A 19,458-nucleotide genomic window follows, 5' to 3' on the forward strand; every position below is an offset into this window, starting at 1 on the left:
TGAACCCTGACCCGTCTGTTACATAGACAGAAAATGAGTCCAATCGACGGCCGCATCCATATTGGATTTGCAGTCTCAAGCTAACTTCGGATCAACCTAAAAACAGCAGTAAGGCGGGACTTAACTCCGCCCATTCAGCTCGACGTCAGCAGTCCACTTGACAGCATAGCTAACAGCTAGGCTGCTATCATCAACTATTCCTGCTCATCCTGAGAAAACTCTATAAACAGTAAGTTAACATTTAACTTTTCTACAACACAGTTAAAACTAATTATATTCAACCAAAATATTTAATTAAAGTCTTAAAACTACACTTTGTTAAACATACAATCATGGTTATTAGTTATTTGTCAGAGCAGTTAGACTTTGTCAGTGTTAGCAGAGAAATACATTAACAAAGTTTTATCCATAAACTGTAAATAAATATGAGACATCCAGAAGAAATCTATATTACAAAGCATACAGTTCATGTTACTGTTCTGACAAAAAGAGGAATGTCTGTGTCTTATATTTACTGATGTCAACAGCGATGAGGTGAACATGACAATTGAAAAATAATTATTTAGTATTTATTATAAGATATTTGTTTTCTATTGAACCTGTGAAGTCATGGAGTCTGTGGACAGTGTCAGCTTCACACCAAAAACTAAGTATTAGAAAATATAGTGTTTAAGACTGGCATCTATTATGATGAGTTGCAGCTACCTTGTTCAATATTATTCCTGCAGATGTGGCTCATAACAAAAAAACAGCCTGAGCTGTCACATGTAGTTAACTGTACATTGTGTCTTGTCTGAGGCATTAATTGAACACCTTTGTATTTCTCCTATAGACACAGTGTGGATTATTGGTGACTGGTCCATCGAGGTGCCCAGAGAGCTGCAGAGACAGAGGAAGAAACCTGAGCCTCAACAACATCTGTATTTGTTGGTTCTTCTGGGGTGGACTTCAGTTACTTCTCTTCAACAGCTCGCTGTGAGGGAGGTCTCCCCCGGATGGCCTGAGTGATGTCACCCACAGGCTGAGAGCTGAGACAGGTTTTAAACCTCCTGACAAACCGTTACACCACGCCCGCCTGTCAAGCTGGTCAGCTACACACCTTATTGTGAATAACTCTTATCCTTCATCAAATCAAAACTGATGAGTCATCAAAACATTCACCCCCCGTACAGTGTGTGTCCATCGAGACATGAGCTAATCACACCTATTTGTTTGTTTTGTACCAAGCTGTAAACATGTTCATCTCTGCTGTAAAAACAGACTTTTTTTCATGTTGTTTTTCAGATTAAATAAATATTTCTATATAAATGCACTCCTTTATGTCTACTTCTGAGTATACATTTCAGATTTGAAATGACAAGACTAAAATGTGCATTAATGCTCAACTCAATAGCTTAGGGAAGGAAGTCTACTTTTACACAACTTCTTATTCTTTTGATAAATACTAATGCAGTTCATTTCTGAAAATGGGATGGAACTGAGTCATTGCAAAATGATGAGCTTAAACACAGCCCCATTCTTAAATCAAGATACATGGAGAGTAAATAAGATCAATAACTTGTGAATAAAAACACAGTTAAAAATGATTGAGAAATGTAGTCTTCCCTGATCAATATCACATAATATCAACTTCTCCCATCTAAACTGGACAAAGGGTTTTAAAATGGGAAGAAAATAGTTTGATTGCAAGTTGTTTGGAGGAGATCTAGTTTTATTTGAACAGCATGAATACAGTCTTCCAAGGTGCAAACCCTCCTCCTCCTCCTGAAGCTTGTGGAGCTCGTTGATGTACTGCTGTCTTATCTGCTGGCCATCTTCTCTCAGCAGAACTTCGACTGTTGAAATGTCATTCAGAAGAAGCTTGAGCATGTGACATGGATCCAGAAGAATATGGACTTTAAGTGAGGGGTCTTCAGGATGGCAAAGAAAGAGAGAAAATATCAGTTATTCATTAAATCATTTGTTAAATCATCAAATTATTTTTCTGTATTCATCTGTGTGTAAGAGCACATTTATAAATTCAACAGTGTACTACCCAGACAACAAAGGTCCAGTATTCAGGTAATCAACATCTATTCAAAGTTAAGAAGATAAACATTATTGTAATCATGCTGTTTTCAGCTCTCTCACTCACACAATGATATTCCACATCAAATTGTCTCAGATTTTGGGTGAGGAAAAATTAAGCAGTTTATTGTGGATAGTACTTCATCTTAACATGAAACAAATATAACCTGAATTATTTAAATCATTAACAGGTCCCAACTCTCTGTGCTTTAGTACAGAACATACAGTAACTCATTTATTATTAACATGAGCTCAGTACATGGCTGTATTCTTCAAACTATTTCTTATACTTTATATCTATGTGCTTTATATCTTATTTTCATTCCATGTGTTATTTATATTTTATATTTCTACAGCTATATTCTGTGTATGAGTTCAGTGAAAATTAATCTGGTTATTAATATAGTTCTTAATGGTTACAGATGCTCTTACAAAGTGATTTTTGTTAACAGTTTGCTCAAATCTTAAGACACTACATCAACCATGTAACTTTAATGTCATCCTCTATAACCTACACAGCACATTAGGTTCAGTTCAGTTTATGTTACTGACGGATAATTACTACACAAAGTTTGTTTTTTAATGTCCACATTTAGGTGGAGTATAACATTCATCATAACGTCAGATAACCACCGAGGTGAACCTTTAGCTTCTAACATCACACAAACTCATTATTTTCAACAACAACATCTTAACAAACATTTCTAAACCATTGACTGTAAATAATGTAAATAATGTAAATAATGTAAATAATGAGCTACACAGTTAGCCGACTGGTTTACAAGCTAACTCTAAACAAGCTAGGTCCGTAAATATAAACACATGAGTAAGCAGTGAATATAACACTACTATATCACTTACCGAAGAAAACTGAAGCATCAACTTGTTGGATGGTCTGTTAACCGCACAGCAAGCCATGTATGTTGTCAGATATGTGTTAAACAAACTCTCCAAACGAAGTAAGAAAGAGAAGAAATCAGACGGATCAAGCTGTTAGCCTCCTGACCTGCTGACCGCGCAGAGCTGTCAATCAAATCTGACACAACCCTAATATGGGCATAGTCGTTTTCCTTAATAGAATAAAATCTGATGAGTTATAAAAACATTCACCCCCCCCCCCCCACAGTGTGAGGAGAAGGGGCCGTCAACTTCTCAGATATATCTCGTTTTTTGAACCAGGCTGTAAACATGTTGATTCCTGTGGTAAAAACGGGCTTTTTTCGCTGTGGGCTTATGGCACTTCCGGCGCTTCTGCAGCCAGCCTCAAGAGGAACCTCGAGGAACTGCAGTTTTTTGTACTTCCGCAGAGGCTTCATTTTTCCAGACCGGAGGTTGCCCCTTGGTTATGACACATCTCCAGGATAGTGTGTGGTTTCAGTTACTCTCATGTTTTTACATCTTGTGTTTTTGACACTTACCCTGCATCTCGTTTCAGATCCTTTGCTTTCTTCTACTCTCACCTGTGTCTCCTGCGTCTGTGATTACCTGATGTGTCTCACCTGTGTCTAGTTGTCTTCGCTCCCCTTGAGTATTTAGTCTCTGTGTTTCCCTCCTTCTATGCCAGTTCTTCTTGTTCCCTCATGACAACGTTCCAGCTTTCATTGTGTATTTTTCCGATTATTATTCCGACCTTTTTCTATATTTTCTGACCTGCCTGTTGCCCAACGTTTTGATTACCTCTGCTTGTGATTTAGATTCCCGTGTACTGACCTCCCTTCTGATTAAACAGACTTTGTATCTTCTCTAAGTGTGTTTGGATTTGTGCATTTGGGTTCTTAGTACAATTGTCACATTGCAGGAAGTCACATGACTAGAAATACGTCATGCTGACACTTTTGTGTTGCTAGATGGAAAACCAAATCTCCCAAATGACTTTTTTCTGTTTAGGCCAGGCTTACACTCTGCAAAGTCAGGCTGTATCCGACTCAAATGTTTGAGTCCGATGCACACTGGACTCAAATGTTTGAGGCCTTTTTCTCCTAAGTGGCAGCCGAGGACACGACTGCATCTGTCAGTCTTCTTCAGAGAAGATGAAGCTGGTCTGAAACATTTCACTTCCCTCTCTTAGCTCAGTAATCATTCAACAGACAGGCACCACTGCTTAACCGTGACAACAGACACGTTTCACTACTTAAAACAAGACGTTATGAGCTACTTGTTTTAGACTTTAGATGCAGTGAAGTTTGGTTTGCAAAATACAAATTCAGAATTTCGCTGTAATTCTGTGATAAGTCTTTGTATATGTTGTATCCACTTTCAACATTTTTCTCATAAAAAAAACATTTTTAATCCTTGAGAAACGGCAAACACAAGCAACACAAAAAAAGTTGGCAAAATACTTTTTCAGGTTTTAAAGAATAGTTTAAATGTTGTTTGAATTGTGTATATGAACAACTGAAACTTGTGGAACAATAATTGTTAAAGCTACTGAAATACTTTTCAGAAAACTTTTAAAATACTTGAAAGACTCATCATCAGATCAGCTCATTGAGTGATTGAAATCCATCATTTCCATAAAGAGCCACTTTGCATGAGCAGCAGCATGCTCCAGTGCTCGGGGAGAGTTTAAAGTCCTGAGAGTTGAACACTGCAGGACTGACAGTTGTCCTTCATCACAACAGGAGCCACAGAAATCCTCCTCCTTCTCATCCAAAAACATGACTTTGATCTGCGTCCTCATCTGGACTCTCCTCCTCTGCTGCTGCTTCACAGGTAAAGTCCAGACAATCAAACTCCTCTCCTCTATGAACATCCGTCTCTCTGAAATGAAGCCCACACAACCCTGATGCTGCTTCATGTGTTTGTCTCTGTCTCCTCAGAGTCCAGAGGACAGGTCACAGTGACTCAGCCTGCAGCAGTGAGATCTGCTCTGGGAGCCTCCGTCACCTTATCATGTACAACCAGTGAGGATGTAGATACTACGGGCGACGGATTCGACTTAGCCGCAATCTTTGAGGATTTAGTTACTACAGGCGGCAAACCAGACTTAGCCTGGTACCAACAGAAAGATGGAGGAACTCCTAAACTGCTGATTTACTTCGGTAGCACTCGAGTATCGGGGACTTCAAGTCGTTTTACAGGCAGTGGATCAAACTCTGACTTCACTCTGACCATCAGTGGAGTCCAGACTGAAGACGCAGCAGTTTATTACTGTCAGAGTGTACATATCATCAACAGTGAGTTTGTGTTCACACAGTGAAAAAGCGTCGTACAAAAACCTCCCTCAGTCAGCCTGAACAGAAACCAGACTGACTGCTGCAGCAGGAAGCTTCTGCAGAGACTGACACACTTCACTGAGGACACACACTCAAACACTACACTGACTGGTTTCCATCACCTCTTCCCTGTAATACAAAAACTACACAATCAGTTATTCAATATCATATATCTCCACTATACAGTACTTAGCATTTCAAAATGAACCCTTGGCATATGTCAGATATTTATGAAGAGATTTTTAGTGTTGTCCTCGTTCTCTTCTCAAAGGTGACTTCAAGAGAGTGTGGGGTAAAGCCGATCACAGAGCCAGCCTCTTTGATCAGCTTATTTATCCTATTTGTATCATCCAAACAGAAGCTGCCCCCCCCCCCCCCCCAGCACAGAACAGCATAAAAGAGGACACTAGCCAAGATACAAAACGTACAGAAGGTTCTTGCTAAAGTCAGAGGATCTAACCTTCCTTAAGAGTCTTGACTGAGCCTTCTTTAAAGACACATCAGTGTCCTTTTTCCAATTTAATGTACTGTCCAGGAAGACACTGACATATTTATGAAACTGAACAGTTTGGATCTGCTATGAGGGGAAACATCGTCTTTCTTTCTTCTAAAATCAATAATATGTTCCTTTGTCTTTCCAACATTCAATATGCATCACACCAGCTGACTAAAGATTCAATCTCTGTTTTTGTTGGTCAGATTGTTGCCTTGGGTAAGTAGGTGCACGCGTGCAGTAACATCTGAAAACTTGTGGACATGATGCCTGTGCACACTAACACAATCAGGACCTGGAGAGATGTCAGTGGGGCTGCTACACACTGCGACACAGGGAGCACAACAGAGCTGTTGGGGGTTCAGTGTCTTGCTCTAGGACACCTCTATAACACTCGGAGAGTGACCTGGGACCTGGCAGCTTCCATACTTTGATGTGTACAGAGACTTAAACCAGCGACCCTCGGGTTCCCAAACAAGGTCCCTACAGACTGAGCTACTGTCGCCACAAATATATAAAATACAGCGCCTGCTCTATCAACTGAGCTAAACTGGTGCCCTGCAGAGGAAAGGTTAGTCTGCACTGACAGAACTATATGTGTTGTATAAGACTCTTTAAGTCTTTTTAAAGTCGTCGACTACATCAGAGGTTACCAACTTGTTTCCATTAGAGTCCTCCTAATTATATCCAAGAAAAGAAGAGCACCCCAAAGCACTCACATGTAAAAGAAGGGGTTTACTACTGTCAATAATTAAAAAACATTTCAATTGTTTTAATTGATGAATATCTATTTTTTCGAGTTAAGTATTAAATCGTTTTCTTTTGACATCCCAACAGAATATGCAGAACAGTCTTAACCCTAACCCTACCAAAAAGCCTTTGAATAAACTTTTCACAATGTGTGTTCTCATGATTTTATCTATATATTTAAATCTAATTTTGACAACCACAGAGCAGGCATTGAACAAAATGCCAGAAGCAATGTTTTATCACTTTATGCTGATGATATCATCCGTTTTATTTGTAACACATTTCTTACCCACCTTCATTATTTTCAGAGATTTAACAAATCAACACATCAGTCATCAGATTGAGACATTTCACCATCTTTAACAGCAGATTTTGATGATATAAGATTATTTGGAAGTTTTCCATTGCTATTTTTTTTTATTCTTTAGATGAACTTACCAAAGTCCGTTCAAAAATTGTTAACCTGTTAAGAAATGAAAGATATGCACAACAAACACTGTTTGATTCCATTTTTATTCTTTTGCTCAATTTAAGAAAAACTGTCAATACAAAAGGTAAGAAAAATAAACGTTGAAACATAAAATCATAGAGAGGGAAAGAAGGCATTTAGCGTGTAAACTGAGGGCAGTTTCAGAAGTGAAACAACAGCAGGGAGAAACCAGCAGCAGAGTCCAGGTGATACAGCTCAGTCCTGGGAACACTGGTCCCTCCTCAGTGTCTCTGAGACCAGCGTCTGGGAGCCCTGGGTGGCCTCACAGGTCACAGAGCCCACCTTCGTCCACTGGCCTGCAGAGAGCCTCAGGGTGCTGCTCCAGCTGTAACGAGCGTCCTGCTCCATCACCGCAGGGCCCCTGCTCTCCTCCCAGCTGCCGCCGCTGATGCCGTCCACCTTCCAGGCCAGACTCCAGTCTGAGGGGAAGCCCTTGTTGGCCAGGCACACGAGCGTGGCCTTCCCCTGCTGCAGCTCCTCATTGGAAGGGGGCAGAACCATCAAGGTGGGACGGGCTTCACCTAGGAGACACCAATCAGAACAGAGGACAGGAACCACACAGCTGTCAGTCAAACACATCACTCCTGGACACCTTTGCAGTTGAAAGCAGAGTTTCTCCTTTAAGGAGTTTCTGTCAGATGTTTTTTTCTGCTTCAGCAGTCACTCACACATTGTTTCACTTCCCTCTCAGAAATCTGTCATGCAAATCAACACAGAGACGATCATCGTACAGAGAGACCAGAATACACTGGACTTAAAATATATATGCTGAAAAATCATCAAATCACTCAAACCTTTGAAATACCTATTTTTCTAACTGTTGAGTGGAAACATGAACCAAATCTATCAATAAAACATGTTTTAAATCATAAAAGGCTAAAAAATCTTAAGTGACATAATCTGCAGAAAGAGATCAGAGATTTTGAACATTTTCTTTCAAAATTCTTACAACTTCCCTTTGAGCAATTTATTCAAAATGACAAAATGAAATAAGGGCCTTTAAGAGTTATCGTTGATGTGGAATAGATATCTGAAACCAGAGAATTATTTTTTATGAATCTGAAGCTGCTGAACTGAATGTAAATGATCTGTCCTGAGATGGTACAGGAGGTCAAACACAAACAGGAAAAAAATATAATGTAAAAATGTATAAATGTTTCTTTATATTGTAAATGAAAAAAAAAAAAATCACGATTACATTACACTGTTTAGAAATCAGCAGAAACTTACCTCCGACATCCAGTCTGGTTCCTCCACCAAAAGTCCACCACAGTGATACAAAGTCACTGAATCGCCGTACAAAAACCTCTCACTGCACAGAGACACGGCTCTCTGACTTCAACACATCGTACTCAAACTACCAGCCCTCAAGATGCAACTTCACCTTTACAATGATAACACTCAATTACCTTGGAAGAAATGATGACTTTGGCTTCAGATTTGACATTTATTTTGATACGATTTTGTGTTTCTTTAAAAATTTGTTTTTAGTCTAAATACAGAGAAAAACATGCACACAAATGTTTGGGTCAGTCATTTTCCATCTTGCATTTAAAAAAAAAAAAAATCTCTTTACATACAAAGGGTTAATATTTGACTTACTTCCAACATCCAGTCTGGTTCCTCCACCAAATGTGTACCACAGTGATGCAAACTCACTGAGTCGCCGTACAAAAACCTCTCACTAAAGAAAGTAAAAAAAAATGCTCTTGTCTGCAAAACCTTCAAATGAACTGAAAAGTATAAAGAATACATTTCCATTAATATTCAAAATTAAGACATTTTATTCCGGGGATTTCTCCAGAAGCATGAACACGGTTTTAAAAACATGTCTTATTGAAAGTTAAAATAATTAACTTTATAATTAGTATAATCCAAGTCCCCAGTTAGTCAGAGCATTTCCATAAAGAGCCACTTTGCATGAGCAGCAGCATGCTCCAGTGCTCGGGGAGAGTTTAAAGTCCTGAGAGTTGAACACTGCAGGACTGACAGCTGTCCTTCATCACAACAGGAGACACAGAAATCCTCCTCCTCCTCCTCGTCCAAAAACATGACTTTGATCTGCGTCCTCATCTGGACTCTCCTCCTCTGCTGCTGCTTCACAGGTAAAGTCCAGACAATCAAACTCCTCTCCTCTATGAACATCCGTCTCTCTGAAATGAAGCCCACACAACTCTGATGCTGCTTCATGTGTTTGTCTCTGTCTCCTCAGAGTCCAGAGGACAGGTCACAGTGACTCAGCCTGCAGCAGTGAGATCTGCTCTGGGAGCATCCGTCACCTTATCATGTAGGACCAGTGAGGATGTAGATACTACATATGACGACGAACCCGAATTAGCCTGGTACCAACAGAAAGATGGAGGAACTCCTAAACTGCTGATTTACTTCGGTAGCACTCGAGAATCAGGGACTTCAGATCGTTTTACAGGCAGTGGATCAAACTCTGACTTCACTCTGACCATCAGTGGAGTCCAGACTGAAGACGCAGCAGTTTACTACTGTCAGAGTGGACATAGCATCAACAGTCAGGCTGTGTTCACACAGTGAAAAAGCGTCGTACAAAAACCTCCCTCAGTCAGCCTGAACAGAAACCAGACTGACTGCTGCAGCAGGAAGCTTCTGCAGAGACTGACACACTTCACTGAGGACACACACTCACGAATATGCGCTCAGTTTAGTTTACTGTCCTGCAGACTCTTTTACCTAAAACAACTTTTCAACTTACACAATAACAGCCAATGTTTAGGGACGGATAAAAGCAACACATAGCAGTACTTGAATAAGAGAGAAAGCAAACACTATACACTTTATGTGTTTTTATTTGCCTCTATAAGGTGTTCACAAATGTCCAACTGAACCTGGGCCTTAAAGCCCCGTTTCCACCAAGCGGTCTGGTTTGGTTCAGTACAGTCTGACACGGTAAACCCTGATCTTGCTTGCGTTTCAACAGCCAACCGTACATCATAAAACAACAGCGGCACGACAGACAGCCAAGACATTCAATAAAGAAGAAGAAGAATGTGACACAGTAAATAAAAATGAATGATTGCATCTCCCAGGTCGTCCATGGGGCGGAGCTACGGGCTGACATATAGTCGCATAAAAACAAAAAACAGCCTTTTAATGACTCTCTCCAAAACGTGGTGCGTTTTGTGTTTGTCCTTTATTACCGCTGTCAAGTGAAGATTCTTCTTTCAACCAATCAACAGACTGCAGTGTTTCTAGCTCCAACCTTTAGAGTCGGTTCAGTACGCTTGGCACCCCAACAGAAGAGTACCAAAAAAGTATTCATGACAGTAGAAACACCAATACATGTGTACCATACCGAACTGAACCGGACAGGTTCTTAAGTTTCTAACTACACTCTTCTCCTCTGTCGCCCCCCGGTGGTGGAAAATAATTCCAAACTTCATTGGATCCGCAGAGTCCCTTTGCACCTTTAAGAAAAAGCTAAAGACCCAGCTCTTTATGAACACCAATGACCTTCATGATGATGATGAAGATGAAGATGGTGCTGTTTAGTAATGATGATCACGATATTTAGGATGGTTTTGATGCTGATTAGAACTCTAAAGAACAGCTGTTGAAGTTGTGCTTTCCTGTCAGCATCTGTGTGTCAGATCAGACTGAAAGCTGTTCATTTGCACTTACTGACTTTGTTTCCTCCTCTCTAGATCCTCGCTTGTGTTGCACTTTGGATAATAGCGTCTGCTAAGTGAATTGTAGAGTTGAAGTGACTCTGAAAGATTAAAAGTCCCAAACCTCAAAGGCACAGTTTCTTTTCCTTTCAAGTGATCACAGGTATCTGGATCCTGCTTCTCCATTCAATGCAAAGTGTGTGAAAACAAAACCTTGACTGGCTCCTTTCTGGATCCATAAAAGAAACAAACAGTCAAAATGGAGTCAAAATATTCAACCTGAAAAAAGATAAAACAAGTCAATATGTAGAAAACTTATATGCTCTTTAAATAGATAAGAAAATGCACAAGCATCTTCTTAGAAACATATAACCATCAAATCTTCACACCCATTACATCATCATTAATTTCAAGAACTACTCAAGAACTACTCAAGAACTACTGAAATGTAGCTTCATGCCACACCCTGTGACTACGTCAGCTGAATGTCCTCGTCTCTATGAGGTGTAAAGTGATCCTCTTCAGTGAGTCCTTACAGGAGAGTCTCTGTGGAGACTGAATGAGCTGCTTCACTAACAGTCTGGATTTATTAACTGAGTCTGGTGGATGAACTGAGCAGGATATAAGGCCATTTTTAAAAGACGTACTCTGCTGCCCTCTGGTGGCTGAATGAGGGAAATGATACTGACAGAGGTACAACATTGTCTAGTTGAAATAACACACTGATAATTATAATATGAAACTATTCATCAAACGGAAGAAGACAATGCTTTAAAGCAAGATGAATGAAACATACAAGACGACAAGGACACATTTTTTAAGCATGGGAGATAATTATAAGAAGAACTAACTCAAGACATCGTATTTCATTTAGAACCAATATTATAAAATCAATATACTACCTAAAGCTAATACATCCTTTAACAAAATAATACTGTCAATGTTATGGGGAAGATGTGGCTTAGAGGTACAGTGGTTTGGTTGTCAGAAAAGTTGGTGATTCGATCCCCAGCTGAAGCAACCCAAATGGTTCCTGAAGGCATCACCATCAGTGTGTGATCGGATTGATGGACAGTTTGGCTCGTCATGACCATAGACTGTAAATATTACTGGATGAACCCTGACCCGTCTGTTACATAGACAGAAAATGAGTCCAATCGACGGCCGCATCCATATTGGATTTGCAGTCTCAACCTAACTTCGGATCAACCTAAAAACAGCAGTAAGGCGGGACTTAACGCCGCCCATTCAGCTCGACGTCAGCAGTCCACTTCACAGCATAGCTAACAGCTAGGCTGCTATCATCAACTATTCCTGCTCATCCTGAGAAAACTAAACAGTAAGTTAACATTTAACTTTTCTACAAAAACTAATTATATTCAACCCAAATATTTAATTAAAGTCTTAAAACTACACTTTTTTAAATATACAATCATGGTTATTAGTTATTTGTCAGAGCAGTTAAACTTTGTCAGTGTTAGCAGAGAAATACATTAACAAAGTTTTATCCATAGACTGTAAATAAATATGAGGTTACTGTTCTGACAAAAAGAGGAATGTCTGTGTCTTATATTTACTGATGTCAACAGCGATGAGGTGAACATGACAATTGAAAAATAAATATTTAGTATTTATTATAAGATATTTGTTTTCTATTGAACCTGTGAAGTCATGGAGTCTGTGGACAGTGTCAGCGTCACACCAAAAACTTTAAGTATTAGAAAATATATTGTTTAAGACTGGCATCTATTATGATGAGTTGCAGCTACCTTGTTCAATATTATTCCTGCAGATGTGGCTCATAACAAAAAAACACCCTGAGCTGTCACATGTGGTTAACTGTACATTTTGTCTGAGGCATTAATTGAACACCTTTGTATTTCTCCTATAGACACAGTGTGGATTATTGGTGACTGGTCCATCGAGGTGCCCAGAGAGCTGCAGAGACAGAGGAAGAAACCTGAGCCTCAACAACATCTGTATTTGTTGGTTCTTCTGGGGTGGACTTCAGTTGCTTCTCTTCAACAGCTTGCTGTGAGGGAGGTCTCCCCCGGATGGCCTGAGTGATGTCACCCACAGGCTGAGAGCTGAGGCGGGTTTTAAACCTCCTGACAAACTGTTACACCGCACCCACCTGTCAAGCTGGTCAGCTACACGCCTTATTGTGAATAACTCTTATCCTTCATCAAATCAAAACTGATGAGTCATCAAAACATTCACCCCCCGTACAGTGTGTGTCCATCGAGACATGAGCTAATCACACCTATTTGTTTGTTTTGTACCAAGCTGTAAACATGTTCATCTCTGCTGTAAAAACAGACTTTTTTTAATGTTGTTTTTCAGATTAAATAAATATTTCTATATAAATGCACTCCTTTATGTCTACTTATGAGTATACATTTCAGATTTGAAATGACAAGACTAAAATGTGCATTAATGCTCAACTCAATAGCTTAGGGAAGGAAGTCTACTTTTACACAACTTTTTATTCTTTTGATAAATACTAATGCAGTTCATTTCTTAAAATGGGATGGAACAGAGTCATTGCAAAATGATGAGCTTAAACACAGCCCCATTCTTAAATCAAGATACATGGAGAGTAAATAAGATCAATAACTTGTGAATAAAAACACAGTTAAAAATGATTTAGAAATGTAGTCTTCCCAGATCAATATCACATAATATCAACTTCTCCCATCTAAACTGGACAAAGGGTTTTAAAATGGGAAGAAAATGGTTTGATTGCAAGTTGTTTGGAGGAGATCTAGTTTTATTTGAACAGCATGAATACAGTCTTCCAAGGTGCAAACCCTCCTCCTCCTCCTGAAGCCTGTGGAGCTCCTTCATGTACTGCTGTCTTATCTGCTGGCCATCTTCTCTCTCCAGAACTTTGACTGTTGAAATGTCATTCAGAAGAAGCTTGAGCATGTGACATGGATCCAGAAGAACATGGACTTTAAGTGAGAGGTCTTCAGGATGGCAAAGAAAGAGAGAAAATATCAGTTATTCATTAAATCATTTATTAAATCATCAAATTATTTTTCTGTATTCATCTGTGTGTAAGAGCACATTTATAAATTCAACAGTGTACTACCCAGACAACAAAGGTCCAGTATTCAGGTAATCAACATCTATTCAAAGTTAAGAAGATAAACATTATTGTAATCATGCTGTTTTCAGCTCTCTCACTCACACAATGATATTCCACATTAAATTGTCTCAGATTTTGGGTGAGGAAAAATTAAGCAGTTTATTGTGGATAGTACTTCATCTTAACATGAAACAAATATAACCTGAATTATTTAAATCATTAACAGGTCCCAACTCTCTGTGCTTTAGTACAGAACATAAAGTAACTCATTTATTATTAACATGAGCTCAGTACATGGCTGTATTCTTCAAACTATTTCTTATACTTTATATCTATGTGCTTTATATCTTATTTTCATTCCATGTTATTTATATTTTATATTTCTACAGCTATATTCTGTGTATGAGTTCAGTGAAAATTAATCTGGTTATTAATATAGTTCTTAATGGTTACAGATGCTCTTACAAAGTGATTTTTGTTAACAGTTTGCTCAAATCTTAAGACACTACATCAACCATGTAACTTTACTGTCATCCTCTATAACCTACACAGCACATTAGGTTCAGTTCAGTTTATGTTACTGACGGATAATTACTACACAAAGTTTGTTTTTTAATGTCCACATTTAGGTGGAGTATAACATTCATCATAACATCAGATAACCACCGAGGTGAACCTTTAGCTTCTAACATCACACAAACTCATTATTTTCAACAACAACATCTTAACAAACATTTCTAAACCATTGACTGTAAATAATGTAAATAATGTAAATAATGTAAATAATGAGCTACACAGTTAGCCGACTGGTTTACAAGCTAACTCTAAACAAGCTAGGTCCGTAAATATAAATATAAATACGAGTAAGCAGTAAATATAACACTACTATATCACTTACTGAAAACAACTGAAGCATCAACTTGTTGGATGGTCTGTTAACCGCACAGCAAGCCATGTATGTTGTCAGATATGTGTTAAACAAACTCTCCAAACGAAGTAAGAAAGAGGAGAAATCAGACGGATCAAGCTGTTAGCCTCCTGACCTGCTGACCGCGCAGAGCTGTCAATCAAATCTGCCACAACCCTAATATGGGCATAGTCGTTTTCCTTAATAGAATAAAATCTGATGAGTTATAAAAAAATTCACCCCCCCCCCACAGTGTGAGGAGAAGGGGCCGTCAACTTCTCAGATATATCTCGTTTTTTGAACCAGGCTGTAAACATGTTGATTCCTGTGGTAAAAACGGGCTTTTTTGGCTGTGGGCTTATGGCACTTCCGGCGCTTCTGCAGCCAGCCTCAAGAGGAACCTCGAGGAACTGCAGTTTTTTGTACTTCCGCATAGGCTTCATTTTTCCAGACCGGAGGTTGCCCCTTGGTTATGACACATCTCCAGGATAGTGTGTGGTTTCAGTTACTCTCATGTTTTTACATCTTGTGTTTTTGACACTTACCCTGCATCTCGTTTCAGATCCTTTGCTTTCTTCTACTCTCACCTGTGTCTCCTGCGTCTGTGATTACCTGATGTGTCTCACCTGTGTCTAGTTGTCTTCGCTCCCCTTGAGTATTTAGTCTCTGTGTTTCCCTCCTTCTATGCCAGTTCTTCTTGTTCCCTCATGACAACGTTCCAGCTTTCATTGTGTATTTTTCCGATTATTATTCTGACCTTTTTCTGTATTTTCTGATCTGCCTGTTGCCCAACGTTTTGATTACCTCTGCTTGTGATTTAGATTCCCGTGTACTGACCTCCCCTCTGATTAAACAGACTTTGTATCTTCTCTAAGTGTTTTTGGATTTGTGCATTTGGGTTCTTAGTACAATTGTCACATTGCAGGAAGTCACATGACTAGAAATACGTCATGCTGACACTTTTGTGTTGCAAGATGGAAAACCAAATCTCCCAAATGACTTTTTTCTGTTTAGGCCAGGCTTACACTCTGCAAAGTCAGGCTGTATCCGACTCAAATGTTTGAGTCCGATGCACACTGGACTCAAATGTTTGAGTCTGATGTACACTGGACTTAAATGTTTGAGTCCGATGCACACTGTTTGGTTTGCAAAATACAAATTCAGAATTTTGCTGTAATTCTGTGATAAGTCTTCGTATATGTTGTATCCACTTTCAACATTTTTCTCATTAAAAGAACATTTTTAATCCTTGAGAAAGGGCAAACACAAGCAACACAGAAAAAGTTGGCAAAATACTTTTTCAGATTTTAAAGAATAGTTGAAATGTTGTTTGAATTGTGTATATGAAAAACTGAAACTTGTGGAAAAATAATTGTTAAAGCTACTGAAATACTTTTCAGGAAACTTTTAAAATACTTGAAAGACTCATCATCAGATCAGCTCATTGAGTGATTGAAATCCATCATTTCCATAAAGAGCCACTTTGCATGAGCAGCAGCATGCTCCAGTGCTCGGGGAGAGTTTAAAGTCCTGAGAGTTGAACACTGGAGGACTGACAGCTGTCCTTCATCACAACAGGAGACACAGAAATCCTCCTCCTCCTCATCCAAAAACATGACTTTGATCTGCGTCCTCATCTGGACTCTCCTCCTCTGCTGCTGCTTCACAGGTAAAGTCCAGACAATCAAACTCCTCTCCTCTATGAACATCCGTCTCTCTGAAATGAAGCCCACACAACCCTGATGCTGCTTCATGTGTTTGTCTCTGTCTCCTCAGAGTCCAGAGGACAGGTCACAGTGACTCAGCCTGCAGCAGTGAGATCTGATCTGGGAGCCTCCGTCACTGTCTCATGTAGGACCAGTAAGGATGTAGCTACTACGAACAGCAAACCCTATTTAGCCTGGTACCAACAGAAAGATGGAGGAACTCCTAAACTGCTGATTTACTATGGTAGCACTCGAGTATCGGGGACTTCAAGTCGTTTTACAGGCAGTGGATCAAACTCTGACTTCACTCTGACCATCAGTGGAGTCCAGACTGAAGACGCAGCAGTTTACTACTGTCAGAGTTATCACAGTGTAGGTGTGTTCACACAGTGAAAAAGCGTCGTACAAAAACCTCCCTCAGTCAGCCTGAACAGAAACCAGACTGACTGCTGCAGCAGGAAGCTTCTGCAGAGACTGACACACTTCACTGAGGACACACACTCATGAATGTGCGCTCAGTTTAGTTTACTGTCCTGCAGACTCTTTTACCTAAAACAACTTTTCAACTTACACAATAACAGCCAATGTTTAGGGACGGATAAAAGCAACACATAGCAGTACTTGAATAAGAGAGGAAGCAAACACTATACACTTTGTGTTTTTATTTGCCTCTATAAGGTGTTCACAAATGTCCAACTGAACCTGGGCCTTAAAGCCCCGTTTCCACCAAGCGGTCTGGTTTGGTTCAGTACAGTCTGACACGGTAAACCTTGATCTTGCTTGCGTTTCAACAGCCAACCGTACATCATTAAACAACAGCGGCACGACAGACAGCCAAGACATTCAATAAAGAAGAAGAAGAATGTGACACAGTAAATAAAAATGAATGATTGCATCTCCCAGGTCGTCCATGGGGTGGAGCTACGCGCTGACATATAGTCGCATAAAAACAGAAAACAGCCTTTTAATGACTCTCTCCAAAACGTGGTGCGTTTTGTGTTTGTCCTTTATTACCGCTGTCAAGTGAAGATTCTTCTTTCGACCAATCAACAGACTGCAGTGTTTCTAGCTCCAACCTTTAGAGTCGGTTCAGTACGCTTGGCACCCCAACAGAAGCGTGCCAAAAAAGTATTCATGACAGTAGAAACGCCAATACATGTGTACCATACCGAACTGAACCGGACGGGTTCTTAAGTTTCTAACTACACTCTTCTCCTCTGTCGCCCCCCGGTGGTGGAAAATAATTCCAAACTTCATTGGATCCGCAGAGTCCCTTTGCACCTTTAAGAAAAAGCTAAAGACCCAGCTCTTTATGAACACCAATGACCTTCATGATGATGATGAAGATGAAGATGGTGTTGTTTGGTAATGATGATCACGATATTTAGGATGGTTTTGATGCTGATTAGAACTCTAAAGAACAGCTGTTGAAGTTGTGCTTTCCTGTCAGCATCTGTGTGTCAGATCAGACTGAAAGCTGTTCATTTGCACTTACTGACTTTGTTTCCTCCTCTCTAGATCCTCCCTTGTGTTGCACTTTGGATAATAGCGTCTGCTAAGTGAATTGTAGAGTTGAAGTGACTCTGAAAGATTAAAAGTCCCAAACCTCAAAGGCACAGTTTCTTTTCCTTTCAAGTGATCACAGGTATCTGGATCCTGCTTCTCCATTCAATGCAAAGTGTGTGAAAACAAAACCTTGACTGGCTCCTTTCTGGATCCATAAAAGAAACAAACAGTCAAATGGAGTCAAAATATTCAACCTGAAATAAGATAAAACAAGTCAATATGTAGAAAACTGATATACTCTGTAAATAGATAAGAAAATGCACGAGCATCTTCTTAGAAACACATAACCATCAAATCTTCACACCCATTACATCATCATTAATTTCAAGAACTACTCAAGAACTACTGAAATGTAGCTTCATGCCACACGCTGTGACTACGTCAGCTGAATGTCCTCGTCTCTATGAGGTGTAAAGTGATCCTCTTCAGTGAGTCCTTACAGGAGAGTCTCTGTGGAGACTGAATGAGCTGCTTCACTAACAGTCTGGATTTATTAACTGAGTCTGGTGGATGAACTGAGCAGGATATAAGGCCATTTTTAAAAGACGTACTCTGCTGCCCTCTGGTGGCTGAATGAGGGAAATGATACTGACAGAGGTACAACATTGTCTTGTTGAAATAACACACTGATAATTATAATATGAAACTATTCATCAAACGGAAGAAGACAATGCTTTAAAGCAAGATGAATGAAACATACAAGACGACAAGGACACATTTTTTAAGCATGGGAGATAATTATAAGAAGAACTAACTCAAGACATCGTATTTCATTTAGAACCAATATTATAAAATCAATATACTACCTAAAGCTAATACTTCCTTCAACAAAATAATACTGTCAATGTTATGGGGAAGATGTGGCTTAGAGGTACAGTGGTTTGGTTGTCAGAAAAGTTGGTGGTTCGATCCCCAGTTGAAGCAACCCAAATGGTTCCTGAAGGCATCACCATCAGTGTGTGATCGGATTGATGGACAGTTTGGCTCGTTATGACCATAGACTGTAAATATTACTGGACGAACCCTGACCCGTCTGTTACATACAATGAGTCCAGAGTACAGAAAATGAGTCCAATCGACGGCCGCATCCATATTGGATTTGCAGTCTCAACCTAACTTCGGATCAACCTAGCGACAGCAGTAAGGCGGGACTTAACTCCGCCCATTCAGCTCGACGTCAGCAATCCACTTGACAGCATAGCTAACAGCTAGGCTGCTATCATCAACTATTCCTGCTCATCCTGAGAAAACTAAACAGTAAGTTAACATTTAACTTTTCTACAACAGTTAAAACGAATTATATTCAACCAAAATATTTAATTGAAGTCTTAAAACGACACTTTGTTAAATATACAATCATGGTTATTAGTTATTTGTCAGAGCAGTTAGACTTTGTCAGTGTTAGCAGAAAAATACATTAACAAAGTTTTATCCATAAACTGTAAATAAATGAGACATCCAGAAGAAATCAATATTACAAAGCATACAGTTCATGTTACTGTTGTGACAAAAAGAGGAATGTCTGTGTTTTATAT

At 39.5% G+C, this 19,458-nt stretch overlaps 1 gene segment (V, D, J or C); it reads right to left on the reverse strand.

The window, feature by feature from the left end:
* Positions 1-7,019: 7,019 nt before the first annotated feature.
* On the reverse strand, positions 7,020-8,838 carry LOC109979672 (Ig kappa-b4 chain C region-like). The segment is given in 2 exon segments: positions 7,020-7,536; positions 8,618-8,838. A coding segment is annotated over 1 exon segment (306 nt).
* Positions 8,839-19,458: the final 10,620 nt, after the last annotated feature.

The sequence above is a fragment of the Labrus bergylta genome, chromosome 9 (genome assembly GCF_963930695.1).
Source record: "Labrus bergylta chromosome 9, fLabBer1.1, whole genome shotgun sequence".
Classification (NCBI taxonomy): domain Eukaryota; kingdom Metazoa; phylum Chordata; class Actinopteri; order Labriformes; family Labridae; genus Labrus; species Labrus bergylta.